The following is a 15,772-nucleotide window of genomic DNA, read 5'->3' as shown; positions in this document are numbered from 1 at the left end:
AGGCTGAGTCCTTCTATTTCTGTTATTTCTAGAAGATGCATTATTATTTCTGAAAATCCATTGTCTACAATTCCTTTTCATATGACCCATTTTGCCACAATTAAAACATTTGGTATTCTGGTGTCTCCTTTTACCATTGGAAATTGCTTCTTCTACACATGCTTCAGTGCCATAATCAAATGTATCAACATTCAGTGTATGCAAGACCCATTCTTCCAAGGGCACTGATCTGAGCTTTAAAGGCCCCCAAATCCTTTTGCATTCCACATTTGCATTTTCATAAGCCAAAGACTCAATCATTATACGTCTTGCTTCTGGGTCAGATATCCCTATTTGTACAGCCTTAGTTAGTCTTTGTAAAAAGTCACTAAAGGGTTCTCTCTGACCCTGTTTAACTATGACAAATGATTCCATTCTCTGTCCTGGGTCTTGTACCCTTTCCCAAGCCCTTAAGGCTGCTGTAGTACACATGGAGAGTGTGTTTTCATCCAAATTAGCTTGTTCCTGAGGGTTAGAAAAGAGCCCTTCACCTAGAATTTTACCTAGGGAAATGTCAATTCCCTTCGCTTTTTCCTGCTGTTCTAAAAGTCTAGCCTCTTGCCTGAATAAGCATTTCCGTTTCAATTGCGGTCCACTCTCAAGTATCGCAGAGCTCAGCTGGAGCCAGTCCGAGGGCGTTGCTCTGCTTGTCGTGGCCCAAGATTTTAGCATCTCTTTAACAAAAGAGGCGTACATCCCAAAAGTCATGACAGCCTGTTTAATATCTTTGAGATCATTCATACGGACAGGCTCCCGTGTATCTTCCTTGATGACCCTAGGGTTTCCGGAACCAATCACCTTCTCTGTTGTTATTACTGGAAAGGCAGGTAGAGCTGTAGGTAGAGCTCTGTGGAAATTGTCCCGGAGAGATTTACCCGCAGATGTAGTTAAAATTTGCTTTTCTACCCTTTGCTCTTCTTCATCAGAATTTAGAAATTCCTCAGTCTTTTCAATTCTATTCACCATTGCCTTCTGCAATGTCTGAATCTCCTGTCCAGAATTATGTTCCAAAGCCTTCATTGAGGATTCTAAAGTATGAAGTTTTTCCATTAGAGATAACATCTCATCTTTGGACATAATTTTTATGGCATAAACCGTGCCTTCTTGTAGCGACAATCTTTCTGCCAATCTGTCATAAGCTTTAGACAAAATCCGATTGTCACAGTCAGCAGTTTTGATTCTCTCAGTTAATATTTCAGTTCCTACCAGGGACCGTGAGCATCTTTTGTCATAGACTAGAGTCATTTGTACTCACTTTTCAGGCATCATCATCATCATCATCAATTCATCGGTCTACTCATTGAATGGATTATTTATTTTCTTGGCATCTCCTGTTGTAACCTTCTTCTGCATTCCTCCCCTGTCGGATGAATAGTTGGCAAAGCTTGACTCCCTTCCTGTCTCATCACTAGCAATTGTTTCAGTTTGGTGCCTCCACGCTTGCCCATTCTGGCTGTGTCCGGTCAGAAAACGGCTGCCTGTGCCTAGACCTTCAAGTGTTTCCTTTTGTTTCAGGTGTTACATGGAAGCCTTTGACCCATGGGAAAAGTTTAGATAAATAGTATTTTTGAGATATAATACACACAGAGAGCCATTTGCTCACTTAAAGTGAACGCTGGGCATAATTGAGGGAGCATTCAAAGATTATATATCCCGTGTACAATTGTAGAGCATCTTCATCACCCACTGAATAAGCCCCCACAATCTCCAGCCACCCTCCAGTATCCCAACCCTGTTTCCTCATCGCTGCTCGCTCCCATCCCTGGTTAGCCATCAGCTTTCTTCCACTGAGCTTCACGTCAGTGAGATTATGAACTGTGGGAATTTTTTTTCTTTCACTCTGTGCTGTAGTTCTGGGATCACTCGTGCTTATATCATGTGTTAGTGGTCCGTTCTTTTCATTTATTTCTGAATTTATTAACTGGGGAGGGGGCAGCGCAGCATATATGCAGAAGTCAGAGATGACTTTGAAGAGTGGTTCTCTCCATCTACCATGCGAGTCCCAGAGATCAAACTCAGGTCCTCGGGCTTTGGGGAAGGCACCTTCGGTCACTGAGCCATCCTACTGGCCGGCCCAGGTCATTCCTTCTCATGGTTTAGTTAAACCATCCTGTTGTATGGATATCACATTGCAGTGTTCCACTTTGTGGACATTTGACTCGTTTCGGTCATGGTTGTTCTTGAATATCTCTCTCTCTCTCTCTCTCTCTCTCTCTCTCTCTCTCTCTGTCTCTCTCTCTCTGTCTCTCTCTCTCTCTCTCTCTCTCTCTCTCTCTCTCTCTCTCTCTGTCTCTCAGAAGTGGCAGGGTTATCATCTGATTTCCAGGGACTCCAGGCATGATCCCCATCTGTGATGGAGAAGCCAGTCATTTGTGTGGGAAGTACCAGGACCTGGTTCCCAACAGGACCCATCACTGCAAGGTCAAAGGCCCACTGACCTTCGTGGCTCACCTCACTCCTCTCTGCTTACAGGGTGCCTCCGCCAACTGGTGGAACCATCGACACTTCCAGCACCATGCCAAGCCTAACATCTTCCACAAGGATCCAGACATAAAGAGCCGGCACCTGTTTGTCCTTGGCGAGTGGCAGCCCCTTGAGGTATGAGTGAGGGGATGGCTTTGGTTAGGAGGTGTCATGGGAGGAAGGAGTCCTGTAGGGTCAGCATTCAGCCAGGACATCCACACTTTTTGCTGCTCAGAACCCTTTCCTGTTCACCCCGAGTTAGCCCAGCCGCAGGCTACGTAGAATGGCCTTCCTTGAGAGAACTGGACACAGAACCTCATGAGTAGGCTCAGTGCATTCGTCCCTTCTGCCCACAGGAAACTGGGTCAAGTTTTTCAAGAAGGCAGAATCCTAGGCCTCCATGATGGTCCAGTGGGCCAATCCGTGTGCAGGAAGCGTTACCTGGAGAACAGCAGCCTGTTCAAGCCGCCCTTAACAGCAGATGAGAAAGCAAGGCTCAGACAGGAGACAGGAAGTGTCAGAGGGTCTGGTCTTTCACCAGTTAGTCCAGAATAAGCCTTCAGATCTTTGCTGGGACACTTCCTTCTATTTGCCCACACTTATTTTACTATCATTTTATTTTTTTTATTGTAAATATAGGACACACTTGGTATAAATATTGAAACAGTATAGCAATGTATATTCAGTGTTTTATCTTTATTACCTTTTGGCCTCAAGTTTATGGACCCAATAATAACCACTGTTAGTGAGAACCTAGATAGCTTTGTAAGCGCCTGCTACTGACCTTGTCTCCAGCTCTCAACGTCTTCTGTGTGTATATGAACATCTGTCTTCGTTAGGGTTTCTATTGCTGTGAAGGGAGAAAGGAAGACATTTCACTGGGGGTTGGCTTACACCTTCGGAGGTTTCGTCCATAACCAGCATGGCGAGAGGCATGGCAGCCTGCAAGCAGACATGGTGCTGAAGGAGCTGAGAGTCCTCTATCTTGATCCGCAGGCAACAGGAAGTAAACTGGCCTGTGCTTCTGAGACCTTAGAACCTGCCTCCAATGACACACTTCCTCCAACGAGGCCACACTGCTTCCTAATAGTGCCACTTCCTGTCTGTGGGGGCCGTTCCTATCCAAACTGCCATAGCATGCATCTACCTCTTCCTTTAGAAACAAAACTGGAATAACGTAGGCCTTCTCTTCTGCAGCTCCCTGCTTTAATGTGTTCTAGGAGTGCAAGGGGATTGGTCTCGCTCTTGGGGACTTTGTACTGTTGTGTTCCATTTACATATTCTAGCAGGATGCATATTGCTTCGTATGAGAAATTTTTGTGCTACTGATCCTAATTTCCCTCTTTGGGGTAAGTGCTGGGGTTCACACTCAGGGCCTCTCACTGTTAAGCACATGTTCTACCATTGAACTCTTCTTTAGTTTTCTCCTCTGATTCTGCACCCCCAAGCCACTTAATTTTCTTTCACTAAAGGCACACCCAACCAGGCATGGTGATAAGGCCAGAACTCAGAACTCTGGAAATAGAGGCAGGAGGATTTTAAATTCTAGTTTACCTTGGTCCAAGATAATGAGACTTTTGTCGGAAACAAAATAAAGGGGTAGTGAGGTGGTTCTGTTGGTAAAGATGCTGGCTGCCAAGCCTGCTAATCTCAGCTTGATCCTTGAGGCCCACATGATGATGGAAGGAGAGAATTAAATCTTTAAATTGTCCTCAGACCTCTGCACATGCTCTATGCACTGTGGCATGCGTGCACACGCACACATATACATAAATGGGGGAAAAGTTTAAAGAATGCTAATTTTTACAAAATGAAATAGGGCTGGAGAGGTGACTCAACAGTTAAGAATACTGGCTGTGTTTTTAGAGGACCCAGGTTTGGCTCCCAACACCTGCACATGGTAGCTCACGCCTATCAGTAACTCTAGTCTCAGAGGATCTGACACCCTTTCTGGCCTCTTCAGGCATGCAAATAATGCACAGACACTCGGGCAGAATATCCAAACACATTACATAGAGAAGTAAAATAAGGCTCTCTTGATGCTTTTAAAGAATGTGCTCAATCTAGGCGTGGTGGCGTATGCCTCTAATCTCAGACAGCAGGACACTAAGAGAGGTTTTTTTTTTTTTTTTTTTTTTTTTTTTTTTGTGAGTTTGAGGCCAGCCAGGTCTACATAGCAAGAAGTGTCTTTTAAAATGGGGGTGATCATTCTATACTTTTTAAAAAGTAGAGTAGGGTTTAATTTATACAAAAGAAGGAAGGAAGGAGGAAAATCTATCCATGTTTGTATCTTGGAGATACACAGAAGGTGGGCACAAGTCAAGTGGTGGGTATAGCTCAGTGGCAGAGACCTTGCCTAAAATGCTCAAGGCCTTGGTTCAATCCAAACATCGTGATGGGAAATGACAGTGCTGGGCAGAACAGAGCCCTCAGTAGGCAGTTATGGGAGAACTTACCCTCAGTAAGCAGGGTCATAGAAGAAGGAGTATCCTAGCTGTGTTGGTATCCAAGGCTCGTAACATAGCCTCTCCCCCTCGGTTCTGATTTATATCCCTGTCTGACCCAAGATGCACAGAACATCAGCCACAGTTCCGAACTGTGGCTAGGCAGGGATTTCATTATCTGTCCAACACCTGTCTTTGCTTTAGGATATGGCCTGTTAGCCTTTGGTTAAAAGTGTTTGGATAGTAGAGCTGATTGCTCTGAGGTCTCCTGATAGTGAGGACAAAGTCTTCCTTAACATCTGCGGTAAAGCCGTTAGCTCTTCTCACAGATAGTCCCAAGTTCCTGACAAACAAAGTAAGCCAGGATCACCAGCTCTGCAGATCAGCTGCACTGTAGCTGGTGAGTTCCAGCCCATCTCACTTCTCAAATGCTGGCTGACTTTGGGAGGGAGGTCGTGGGAGTCGGCTTGTCCTGTGGGCAGTGGCATTTGAAGATGGAGGCCAGCATCACAGTGTCCACGGAAAGCCTCTCTCAGGCGATCAGGTGTTTACAAGGGAAACACCACGTTTCCTGGGTTTCTGGTTGAATTGTGTACAAGTGCTCACAATTGCCTAAAGAGAATCCTGGTCTCTAATTGGGGTGACCGAAGTCCAGCACATGGGTTCAATAGAGCCACACACGGCTATGCCTCAGGGCCTCCATCCCAGGCTCCAAAGCTGATGCCCGCCAAGGCCTTTATGTCATATGTGGATGACCAGAGCAGACTAGCCACAGGGACATTGGAGTCACTGAAATATTAAGAGCAATCTTGCACTACCTGCTCGTATTTATGACTTCTGGGAAGGGCATTCTTGGTTTGTTTGGTGCGATGTGCATTCAGTGTCTCTCATGAATTTCTTCTCGGCTCAGGAAAGTTCTCTATACAAAGTGTTTTCAGTGTTTTATAGTTGCACATATCAACTTTCAGCTGGGGTGTGTATGGGTGTGTTACACTGATGCATTTAATTTGTGTGTGGTCTATGTGAGGGCTGCTTGTATGAGTTAGTTCTGTTCTTCTACCATTCTGGAGATGGAACTGAGGTTTTCAGGCTTGGCAGCAAGCTCCTGTAGCCTATGAGCCGTGTCACTGAACCTCGATTTGTTGCTTTTCCCCGGGAGGATTTGGGTGTGGCATGATCTGCTTCTACATTCTCTAGAGTCAGTCAATGTCCTCAGCCCCTAAAGGGCTGAGTCGCCCTTCCCAAACAGCAGTTAGCTCTCCTATACCCCAGTGTCTACTCCAGGCTGTTGGGCCTCCCTCGGGATGCTGGCTGTGTGACCTGGACAAAGCTTTCTGCTTTGTGTAATACCTCATGCATGCTCCTTTTAAAATGTGCATTGTGCCCTTTAATGCCAAGGCTTCTTCAGGATGCAGGAAGCAGTTGATGGCTGGCTCATTGTGCCCAGGTAGTGTCTCCTGAAACCTCTTCATGGTTCTAGCTTTTCCTTTGGTTTAACTGCCCTGGGAAGGCAATCAATCAATCACACTCTTATAAATAAGGAGGCCAGTGCCTTCTCTCTACTGGCACCACGCTGTTATTTCTGCCTACGGCACATGTGGCTCTCTTCTTGGGGACTTGGGTAGGCATCTAGCGTCCTTCTAGTGCCGGCTGTGGCTGCGTTGTTCGTTGCTCTGTAGATGAGTTTGTGAGTTCTCAGAGGCAGCAACTGACCTTGTAGCAACTCCTGCCAAACCGCCCCCTCAGCTCTGGACAGACAAGGAAGGCCCTTGTTATTCCTCAGATGCTTTGCTTCAAACCCGAAAGGTCCCTCTCCGTGACCTTGCCTGTGGCTGCTGCATTATTTCTGTTTCCTCTTGCTGCCACCGAATGCCTGACAAGAAGCCATTTAAAGAAGGGAGGGTTTCTTAGGATCTAGAGATAAAGGCAGTACTTTCCATCGAGGTAGGGAAGCTGTGATGGCAGGAGCAGGAAGCTGGCTAGCTGTGGCATCTGCAGTTGGGAATAGAGATGGATGCTGATGCTCGGCTTGCTTTCTCCTTTTATTCAGTTGAGGAGGTCAACATGTGGAATAACGCTGCCTGCAGTTCGTGTGGGTCTTTCCATCCCAGTTAATCTAATCTAGATAACCCCTCCCGGGTGTTGCCAGGTGAGTCGAGGGCCTGCCAAGGTGATCATCAGTATTAACTATCGCAGTGCCGTCTCTTAAACCTAGACACATCCCCTTTAGGCCACAAACTTCCCCTGCTGTTCTTGAAGTTCATGGCATCTCACAGTGCAAAATGCATTCAGTCCAACTTCAACAGTCTGTGTTGTCTTTAACAGTTGCAGTGCAGGAGCTGGTTGAGATCACTGCTACTCTTCCAGAGACCCAAGTTCAGTTCCTAGCAGAGTTCAGATCCTAGAAAACAGCTCACAGCTGTTTGTAACTCCAGCTCCAGGGGATCTGACACCCCCTTCTGGCCTCCATGGACACCTTCATACATACATGCACACATATACACAACACACAACTAAAAATAAAAGATATATCTTTTTTTAAATATTTATTTATTTATTATGTATACAATATTCTGTCTGTGTCTATGCCTGCAGGCCAGAAGAGGGCACCAGACCCCATTACAGATGGTTGTGAGCCACCATGTGGTTGCTGGGAATTGAACTCAGGACCTTTGGAAGAGCAGGCAATGCTCTTAACCTCTGAGCCATCTCTCCATCCCAGATAATATCTTTTTTTTTTAAAAAAAAAAAAAGTGTACATGCACAGTCTCTTCTGAGACTCAGGCAGCCTCCTCACTGTGAGTACCTGTAACATTGAAGCCTACATTCCATACTTCCAGCATGCATTGGCACATCCCTAAAGGATGGGCACAGCAAACAAAGTAGGATTGATACCCAGCATGGCAAGCACCAAAATCCAAAGCTCCATTTGCAGTATCTAGGGATTGTGATAGAGCTTGGGGAGTGTTGTCCCTGCAACAGAGCTGCCTGCACACCCCTAACCTCTCTCTCAAGCTGGCTCTATTGGATACATGCAGTATTCCTTGGAGGGTATTCCATGATTCTGGCATCTTGAACACGATGGAGAGAGAGTTGTCTCATTGTAACTTACACTTCATTTTCACATCTCAGGTGGTTGTGAGATGCCATGTGGATTCTGAGAATCAAACCATGGTCCCCTGAAAAAGCAGCAAGTGCTCTTAACTGCCCAGCTATCTCTGCAGGTTCAGGATCGCTCTTTTCAAATGGCGTTGCATTTTACAAGTTGGAGCCTTTGATAGGTGGGGCCTTCACCCGAGGACAACTTTCCTATTATAACAGTGAAGAAGGGAGGTATTCTGTTAGCAACCACAGCTTCTTTAGCTGTCACAGCCTCTGCCAACAGCCACAGTCACAGCCTGTGGTAACAGTGACAGTCACAGCTTCTGTCCACAGTCCTAGTCACAGCCTCTGTCCACAGTCACAGCCTCTGTTGTAGTTTAAGCATTGGCTACAGTTCTCTGTTTATCTGAGCCCATTCCCTAAGCCGACTGGAATCTTTACCATTTGCCCTTCCATGTCGCTTTTCGATGTAAACTTGACCTGATCCACAGACAGCTCGTCCTCTGCCTTGAGATTTCCTCCACCAAACACATTAATTAATCCACTGCCATTGAATTCAGCCTCACCCAAGTTCTCAGGACATAGTCAGATTCGTTGCCAGAATACCACACAAGTGGCCTCCTGCCGGTTTCCTGAACAGCCCTTGTCCCCTTCCCAAACCTCATGAGCCAGCCCTCCCCAGCCCTTAGCCTTTCAGACTTCTGAGCTTCCAGACTCCCCACAGAATGACCCAGGAAGCCCTGCTTACAGCATTCTGGGGCTTCTTCAGCTTAAGTCATAACTTCCCCATTCCTCCCACAAGCCAGTCCCCAGCACTACCAACCATGGTCAGGATTATCACACAGTGGCCACGTTTCTTGGTACCGGTTCTTTATATTAGTTACTTTTCTCATTGTTGTGGGGAAAAAAAAACCCTAACAAGCCATTTAAGAAAGAAAGGACTTATTTTTGCTTAGATTTCCGGGGTAGTCATTCCTTTATTATAGAGGAGGCATGGTGGAAGGAACAGGGCTGGCCGGTCACTGTTCATGGTCATGAAGTGGAGGTAAATGCTGGTGTTCAGCCTGCTTTGTGTTTTATATATGTCCCAGACTGCAGCCTAAGGAGTAGTGGCACCCACAGGTAAGGGGGTCTCCCACTTCAATTAACCTGTCCTAAGTTATCCCTCACAGACACGTCCCGAAGGCTTATCCTAAGTGGTTCTAGATCTTGTCAAGTTGACAGGCATTATTAACTATCACATCTGACCTGTGGTGAAGAAGCTCGTCACACCAGGGCTGGCAGCACGTTCTGCTTCCTGCCCTTTGATGGTTCCAGCTGTCCCAGTTCGATGAGAGCTCTGTGTGCCGCTGTCTCCATCTTGGGCTCTGGTCACAACAGATTAGTTAGTAAAAGTGTTGTTTGTTTTCCTGGCTCCTCCCCTCGGCTTGTACTGACTCCCCCAGCTTCCTTCCTTTGTGGGACAGGAGAGGAGCCGAGTAGGATCCTCTGGTCCCCTTACTTTGGCCTCAGCACCTCCCAGCTGTCAGGAAAAGTAACTTGATGAGGGTGTCTGTGGACCTGCACCCCAGCTGTGGACAACACCATATACTCTTTATTTAACCTGTGAGGCGGGAGCTGTCATTGGTCATTATGTAACTAGAACCTCTAAGGCAGAAAGAAAATGACATACTCAAAGTTATGGTAGAGCTACCACCCAGGACACCAGCTTGCCAGCCCTTGGTACTCTTTCTGTTGGTAAGTCCAGCTTTCTGAAAAGAACCACATGTGCAGAGCGTTCTAAAGCTCCTCTCTGCATCGGTTTCTTGATCCCCTGACTTGACAAGCCATGAGCCAAGTGGAACGAGCTGGAGAAGCATCGGCCGGGTGTTCCTCAGACCACAGTTTGTGCTTTGTGGGTGTACCTGTTTTCTCATTGCTTTGACTGAAAAGCCTGACATGAAACATCTTAGTGGAGGGGGGTTCTTTGGCTTACAGTTCGTGGGGATTCAGTCCATCAGGGTGGAGGGCCGATCAGGAAGCAGGGAGAGATGGATGCTGGTGCTCAGCTTGCTTTTCTTCTTTTTATTCAGTTTAAGTCCCTAATGCACGGCATGGTATACCTGCATCTAAGGTGGGTTTTCCAACCGTAAGGAACTCCATCTAGACTCACCAGGAAGTTGATAGTCAGAATTAACCATCTAAATGAGCTTTGAGTAAGAGAGGTGCCTCAGCCATTCCCTAACATCCCTTTGGAGCTGTCCCTTCAGAGGCTGCTGAGTTGGAAACAGACATGCAGTGCTGTGTCAGCATGTCACTATAAATGATACTACTCACCATCCCATACAGCCTCTGTATCTCCTTCATTCATTGGGCTCTCAGAATCCCTATGAAGCATGCACCATACCTCCACTTTGCAGCAAGGAACCCAAAGGTCACGGAGGTTAAGCAGTTTGGTTTAAAGGAGAGTTGTTTCCAAATGCTGGGTTTCTGCATCCCTAAGATTGGGCATCCATAGAGATTGGTTCTGAGACCTGCCACTGCCTGGGGTGGCCTGGCCATGTTGGGTCAATCAGGGAAATTGAAAGCCAACAGTGCTTACCAACTGGAGGCAGCCATACTGTCTCAGTTATCCCCCACAGTGACCATAAACCAATGGAAACAGCACTGGCTATGCAAATACAACCTTCAAATGGTCTCCTGGTGACCCTCAACCATAGTCCTCTAAGGGGCCTTCTGGCCTCTGCTGACCTGAAGATCGTCCTTGATGCTCAGTCTTTGTCTTAGTTAGGGTTACTATTGCCATGATGAAACACCATGACTAAAAAGCAAGTTGGGAGGAAAGGGTTTATTTGGTGTATACTGCCACATCATAGTCCATCACTGAGGGAAGTCAGGACAGGATCTCAAACGGGGCAGGAACCTGGAAGCAGGAGCTGATGCAGAGGCCATGGAGGAATGCTGCTTCCTAGCTTACTCCCCATAACTTGTTCAGTGTGCCTTCGTATAGAACCCAGGACCACCAGTCCAGGGGCGTCCCCACCCACAATGGGCAGGATCTGCTCCTATCAATCACTAACTAAGACAAGGCCCTGCTGGCCTGCCTGTAGTCTGATCTTACTGAGGTGTTTTCTCAGTTGAGGCCCCCTCCTCTCCATTGACATAAAACTAGCCAGCATCGTCTCTAGAGGGAACAGATAAAGGGGGCAACCAGGGCTGGGAAGCCTGCATTCAGAGTCTGGGCTTCGGTGCCAGTTCACTGGCTCCTGGAAGGAGGTCAGAGCAGGACTCAGGGCCTGTCCTCATGTTCCCCTGGCGGCTGCTACCCGAACTCACTGGGCACCGTAGGGGGGTTATCTCTCGTCCCTCTGTGCCCACCTTTCACATCCCCTACCTTTCTTGGGAAACCATCAAAGGCCCCTCTGAGGCTTCCCTGGCTCTGACCTGTCTTAGGCCAACCTCAGGCCTGACTCTAATGACAGACTCTGTGTACATGACATACTTTCTGGGAATGCATGAGGTCCTTGCCAAGACACAGGAGGCTACAAGGAACAAAGTGATCATTTCTGGTTGTCCTTCGGCAGGCGTGTGACCATGGCCACTGGCACCAAGACACACATTCTGGGGACAGACTGGACCTTGTTCCCACCCACACCCCTACCTTGTGGGAGCCCATGGACTTCTGTGATTCTGACACACACTTCTCACTCTGTTTTCACTTGGGGGGCAGAGGTGTCAGCTTAGGAGACATCCAAGTTTTCTTTCATCTGTAACTCATTCTGCTCTCCCGATCCCCAGAAGTGTTCTAGGAGGGCGGCATAAGTTTTGGGTCTGGAGAGGGAAGGGTGGCATTGCCCTGGAGTCAACTTGTCATTATGTTGAAGTTCCCATTGGCAACGCTTAACAACCAATAACTTGAAATCCAGACATGCTCAGAGAGACCTGGGGACCTGCATGGGCTCTGTGTTGGCAAGAAGCAGCATCTAATACGTTTGGATCTGTTGACTCCTAGCACAGGCTTACACTCCCCTTCCACCCCCACTTCACCCCTGGTCTAGCACTCCAAGCAAAAAGCACAGGTGCTCCTTGCTATGTGGCAGTGTTGGGTGGGCTGCTCCCTAGGGGTCAGGCCCGGGGATTAAAGGCTGACTGCTGCTCCTATTATTTTATTCCATGCTTATTTTATGTTAGGTATATAACTGCTCTGTCTGTTCTTATGTGTGTGTGTGCACCACATGAGTGCGTGATGCCCAAGAGAGGTCAGAAGAGGGCATCGGATCCCCTGGAGCTGGAGTTATAGATGGTTGCGAGTCACCTGCTGGGAGCCAGGCCTGGGTCCTCTGGAACAAGTGCTCCTAACAGATAAGCCATCTCTTCAGTCGTGTAGGGCCTCTTCTGCCTAACTGGCTTCCTCCTGTGTCGAGAACCGCTGGGGAAGAGATTAACCTTGAGAAATGACTGTAAAATCTCGAGAATCGGTGTTCCCAGGACTGTGACTGTTAAGAATTCCTGGTTTTTGTTGCTTTCTCTTAGCTGTTAACAGTGTCCACGGAGTGCCCCATTGAGACCATGGAGCCTTTGTCATTCCCGAGGGGGCAGAGGTAGAGGTAGTCCCAGAAGTTCCTCGTGGGGTACCTAGGCTTATGTAAACTTGTTTATTGTTCATCTCCAACTTCACCCAAGGGTTAGGAGTGTAGCTGGGTGCCAGAGGACTTGCTTAACATGGCCCTGAAGTCCATTCCCAACACTTCCAACAAAATTACAACGGTAAAAAAAAAGAAGGAAAGGAAAGAAAAGACAGACAAACAGGAGGCCTACTTCTTATGTCCTTGGGTAGTGATTAACTGTGAGCCTGAACTTTGGCAGCCAAACTGAGGGCTGGCCTGGGATTTTAGCCTCACGATGCTGGCAGGAATGAAGGTATTCTAAAACAGTTTGGCTCTCAGACTATTGAATAACAGACCCCAAGAAATTGGAAATTACCCAGGAATTACATGCTGGGAGAAGGAAAACGCTGAAGCCTGGTGCCAGCCAGGGAAGAGCTTGTCTCCCAGAGAGATCTCACCCAATTCTGAGAACTTGTCAGACCACCTTGCAGGAAAGACTGGAACAGAGACAAAGATAGGTCAGTGGCGGGCAGGGCCACATCTTGACCAGACCTGCCTAGTCATATATACCTCTTGCTTTTGGTTTAAACCCAAACCTCTTTTTAGGATCCCAATGATGGATAGGGGTGTGGGGTAGTGTGTTTTACTGGACCTCTTAATTCTTTTCTTCACAGTGTGATCACACTGACTAAATCTCCCTTCTCTGTTTTCTCCGTTTCCTTAATTGATCCACTGCGGATAGGTGGCTGAGCATAACTCACCCTAACTCCGGTAAAAACACTACAGTGTAGCCAGGCTCAAGGAAATTGGCAGCGGAAGCCTTGTTGAACCCAGATACAGATAGGTGGGAAAGAGGTGAGGTCTCCACCGAGATCGGTGGAGTGGAAAGAAGGTTGGAGGTGGGGGACTGAGTCTCGTCTTCACTCCCCTCCTCTCTCCTCAGTACGGCAAGAAGAAGCTGAACTACCTGCCCTACAACCACCAGCATGAATACTTCTTCCTGGGTGAGTACGGGTACCAGAAGCCCCCCGCCGTGCTCTCACCCCGCTGTGCCCATCTGCCGCCGTTCCTCCCACACCCTTCTCAAAGCTGCAAATTGGCGGTGTGCCTACTCAAGAGGAGGGTGCCGGCAGCCAGCTTGTGCAAACTTGTCTGGACCCGTTAGCTTCCTCTAGACTCCCAGACACCTGACTGTCGAGCTGCCCTGCAGGTGGCGACAAGTTCCTTCACCTCTGACAGGCCATCTGCTCTCTCTGCAGTCGGACCACCGCTGCTCATCCCTGTGTACTTCCAGTACCAGATCATCAAGACCATGATCGTCCGCAGGGACTGGGTGGTAAGTCAAATGGTGCTGTGACGGGGCACTGAGCCCCTGGCGCCTCTCTGGGCCTGCAAATCCCCAGACATCTCTTCCTAAGTGTAGCTGCTTTATCAGTCTTAGGAGGGGACTGTCTCTGAGGCCACCAGAGCCAAGAAAGCCATGAGCCAAGAAGGTCATGAAGGCTACAGCATGTCAGTTGTGACGATGCCTCCAATACATACCTGGAGAGAATTTACCTGACAGTCATTGCCCTTGCAGAGTTCTTTAGAAAGTTCCCGGGGGCAATGTGACTGTCCACTGGAAGTGGAAAACCTCAGCAATAGAAACATATTTTCTTAAAACCAACTGACAGCAGCCTGGGGAGTAGGGGTGGGGATCCAGGCCCCTCCCCTTAACTGGTAGATGACCAGGTTCTCTTTGTCTCTCTTTGCATCATCTTCCTTCTAGGCCATTTTGTATCTGTGTTCCCATGTTCCCCTGTTTTACTAATGTGTATTTGTGTGTGTTTGTGCATCCATGTATATGTATAGGTGTGTTTGTGCATGTGTGTGCATGTGGAGGCCAGATGACAACGGTCTTAGTTACTATTCAAGTGACAAGACACCATGATCAAGACAATTTATAAAAGAAAGACGATTGGGGGATTACAGTTTCGGAGGGTGAGGGTTCTTGACCACTGTGGCGGGGAGCATGGCGGTAGGCAGGCAGGCATGGCGCTGGAGCAGTAACTAAGAGCTCACATCTTGAGACACAGCTATGAGGCAGAGTGTTAATTGGGGATGATGTGCACTTTTGAAACCTCAAAACCCACCCCCGGTGACACAGCTCCTTCAACAAGGCCTCCCAATCCTTCCCAAACGGTTCCACCAGCTGGGACCCAAATATTCAAATGTACGAGCCTCTGCAGGGGCATTCCACTCACCCACCACAGAAACCTCAGGTGTCACTTCCTTTGAGGCAGGGTCTCTCACTGACCGGGAGCTTATAGATTAGACTGGCCTGTCCAGCAAGCCCCAGGATCTGCCTGACTCTACCTCCCCAGCACCAGGATTGCAGCACACCATTTTGTACATAGGTTTGGGGCGTTAAAGTTGCAAGCACTTTATCAGCTGAACTGTACCCCCAGCTTTGTTCCTTTCTCATAGGATGACGCTCGTCCTGTTGCGTTAGGACCCATGTGGAATGACCTTGTGTTAATGAGTTCTGTTAGCAAGGACTTTAGCCATGTCCAAAGACATTGCCTTTTGAAGTGCTGGGGGTTAGAATGTCAGTGTATGAGTCTGGAAGGTGTGTTAGAGTTCTCTAAAGGAACAGAACTGATAAAATGAATGTACACACACACACACACACACACACACACACTACCGGAGTGGCTTATAGGCAGTGGACAGAGTAGTACAATGGCTCTCTGCTGACAGAAAAGCCAAGAATCTGGTAGTTGTTCAGCCCATGAGACTGGATGTCTCAGCAGTCCCAGGTTGTTGCTGGAGTCCCAGAGGATCCCTAGAGTGGATTCTAACATCAGTGAAGGAATGCCACAGCAAAAGGATAAATGAACTTGGCAGCAAGAGTGAGGACAAGCAGGCAAAAAGTCAAAGCTTCATCTTCTGTGATTCTTTTAGTTAATTCTAGATGTAGTCAAGTTGACAACCAAAATTAGCCATCACAGAGGGCATGTTCTACCTAAAACAAAGGCTTAGAGGTCCCTCCAGGGATGGAGGCAGGATCTGTGTGGGTTTGAGGAGGTAAGCTTGGTTTTACATAGAGGTACAACTGTGATTTTTGTACAAGATGAATATCCACCCATGGTAGAGTAA

The 15,772-nt window shown here is 47.7% G+C and overlaps 1 protein-coding gene across 1 annotated transcript in view; it reads left to right on the top strand.

The window, feature by feature from the left end:
• Fads2 (fatty acid desaturase 2) overlaps nucleotides 1-15,772 on the top strand; it is a 40,539-nt gene that overhangs the window by 19,281 nt on the left and 5,486 nt on the right. Inside the window, exons 5-7 of the mRNA XM_050137245.1 lie at nucleotides 2,512-2,637; nucleotides 13,578-13,638; nucleotides 13,894-13,970. Coding sequence (XP_049993202.1) covers nucleotides 2,512-2,637; nucleotides 13,578-13,638; nucleotides 13,894-13,970 — 264 coding nt within the window. The remainder of the gene's footprint in view (nucleotides 1-2,511; nucleotides 2,638-13,577; nucleotides 13,639-13,893; nucleotides 13,971-15,772) is intronic.

This window comes from Alexandromys fortis, unplaced genomic scaffold (assembly GCF_014885135.2).
Source record: "Alexandromys fortis isolate MF-2015 unplaced genomic scaffold, M_Fortis_MF-2015_v1.1 scaffold_3, whole genome shotgun sequence".
Lineage (NCBI taxonomy): Eukaryota > Metazoa > Chordata > Mammalia > Rodentia > Cricetidae > Alexandromys > Alexandromys fortis.
This window is presented reverse-complemented; position numbering and strand designations above follow the sequence as displayed.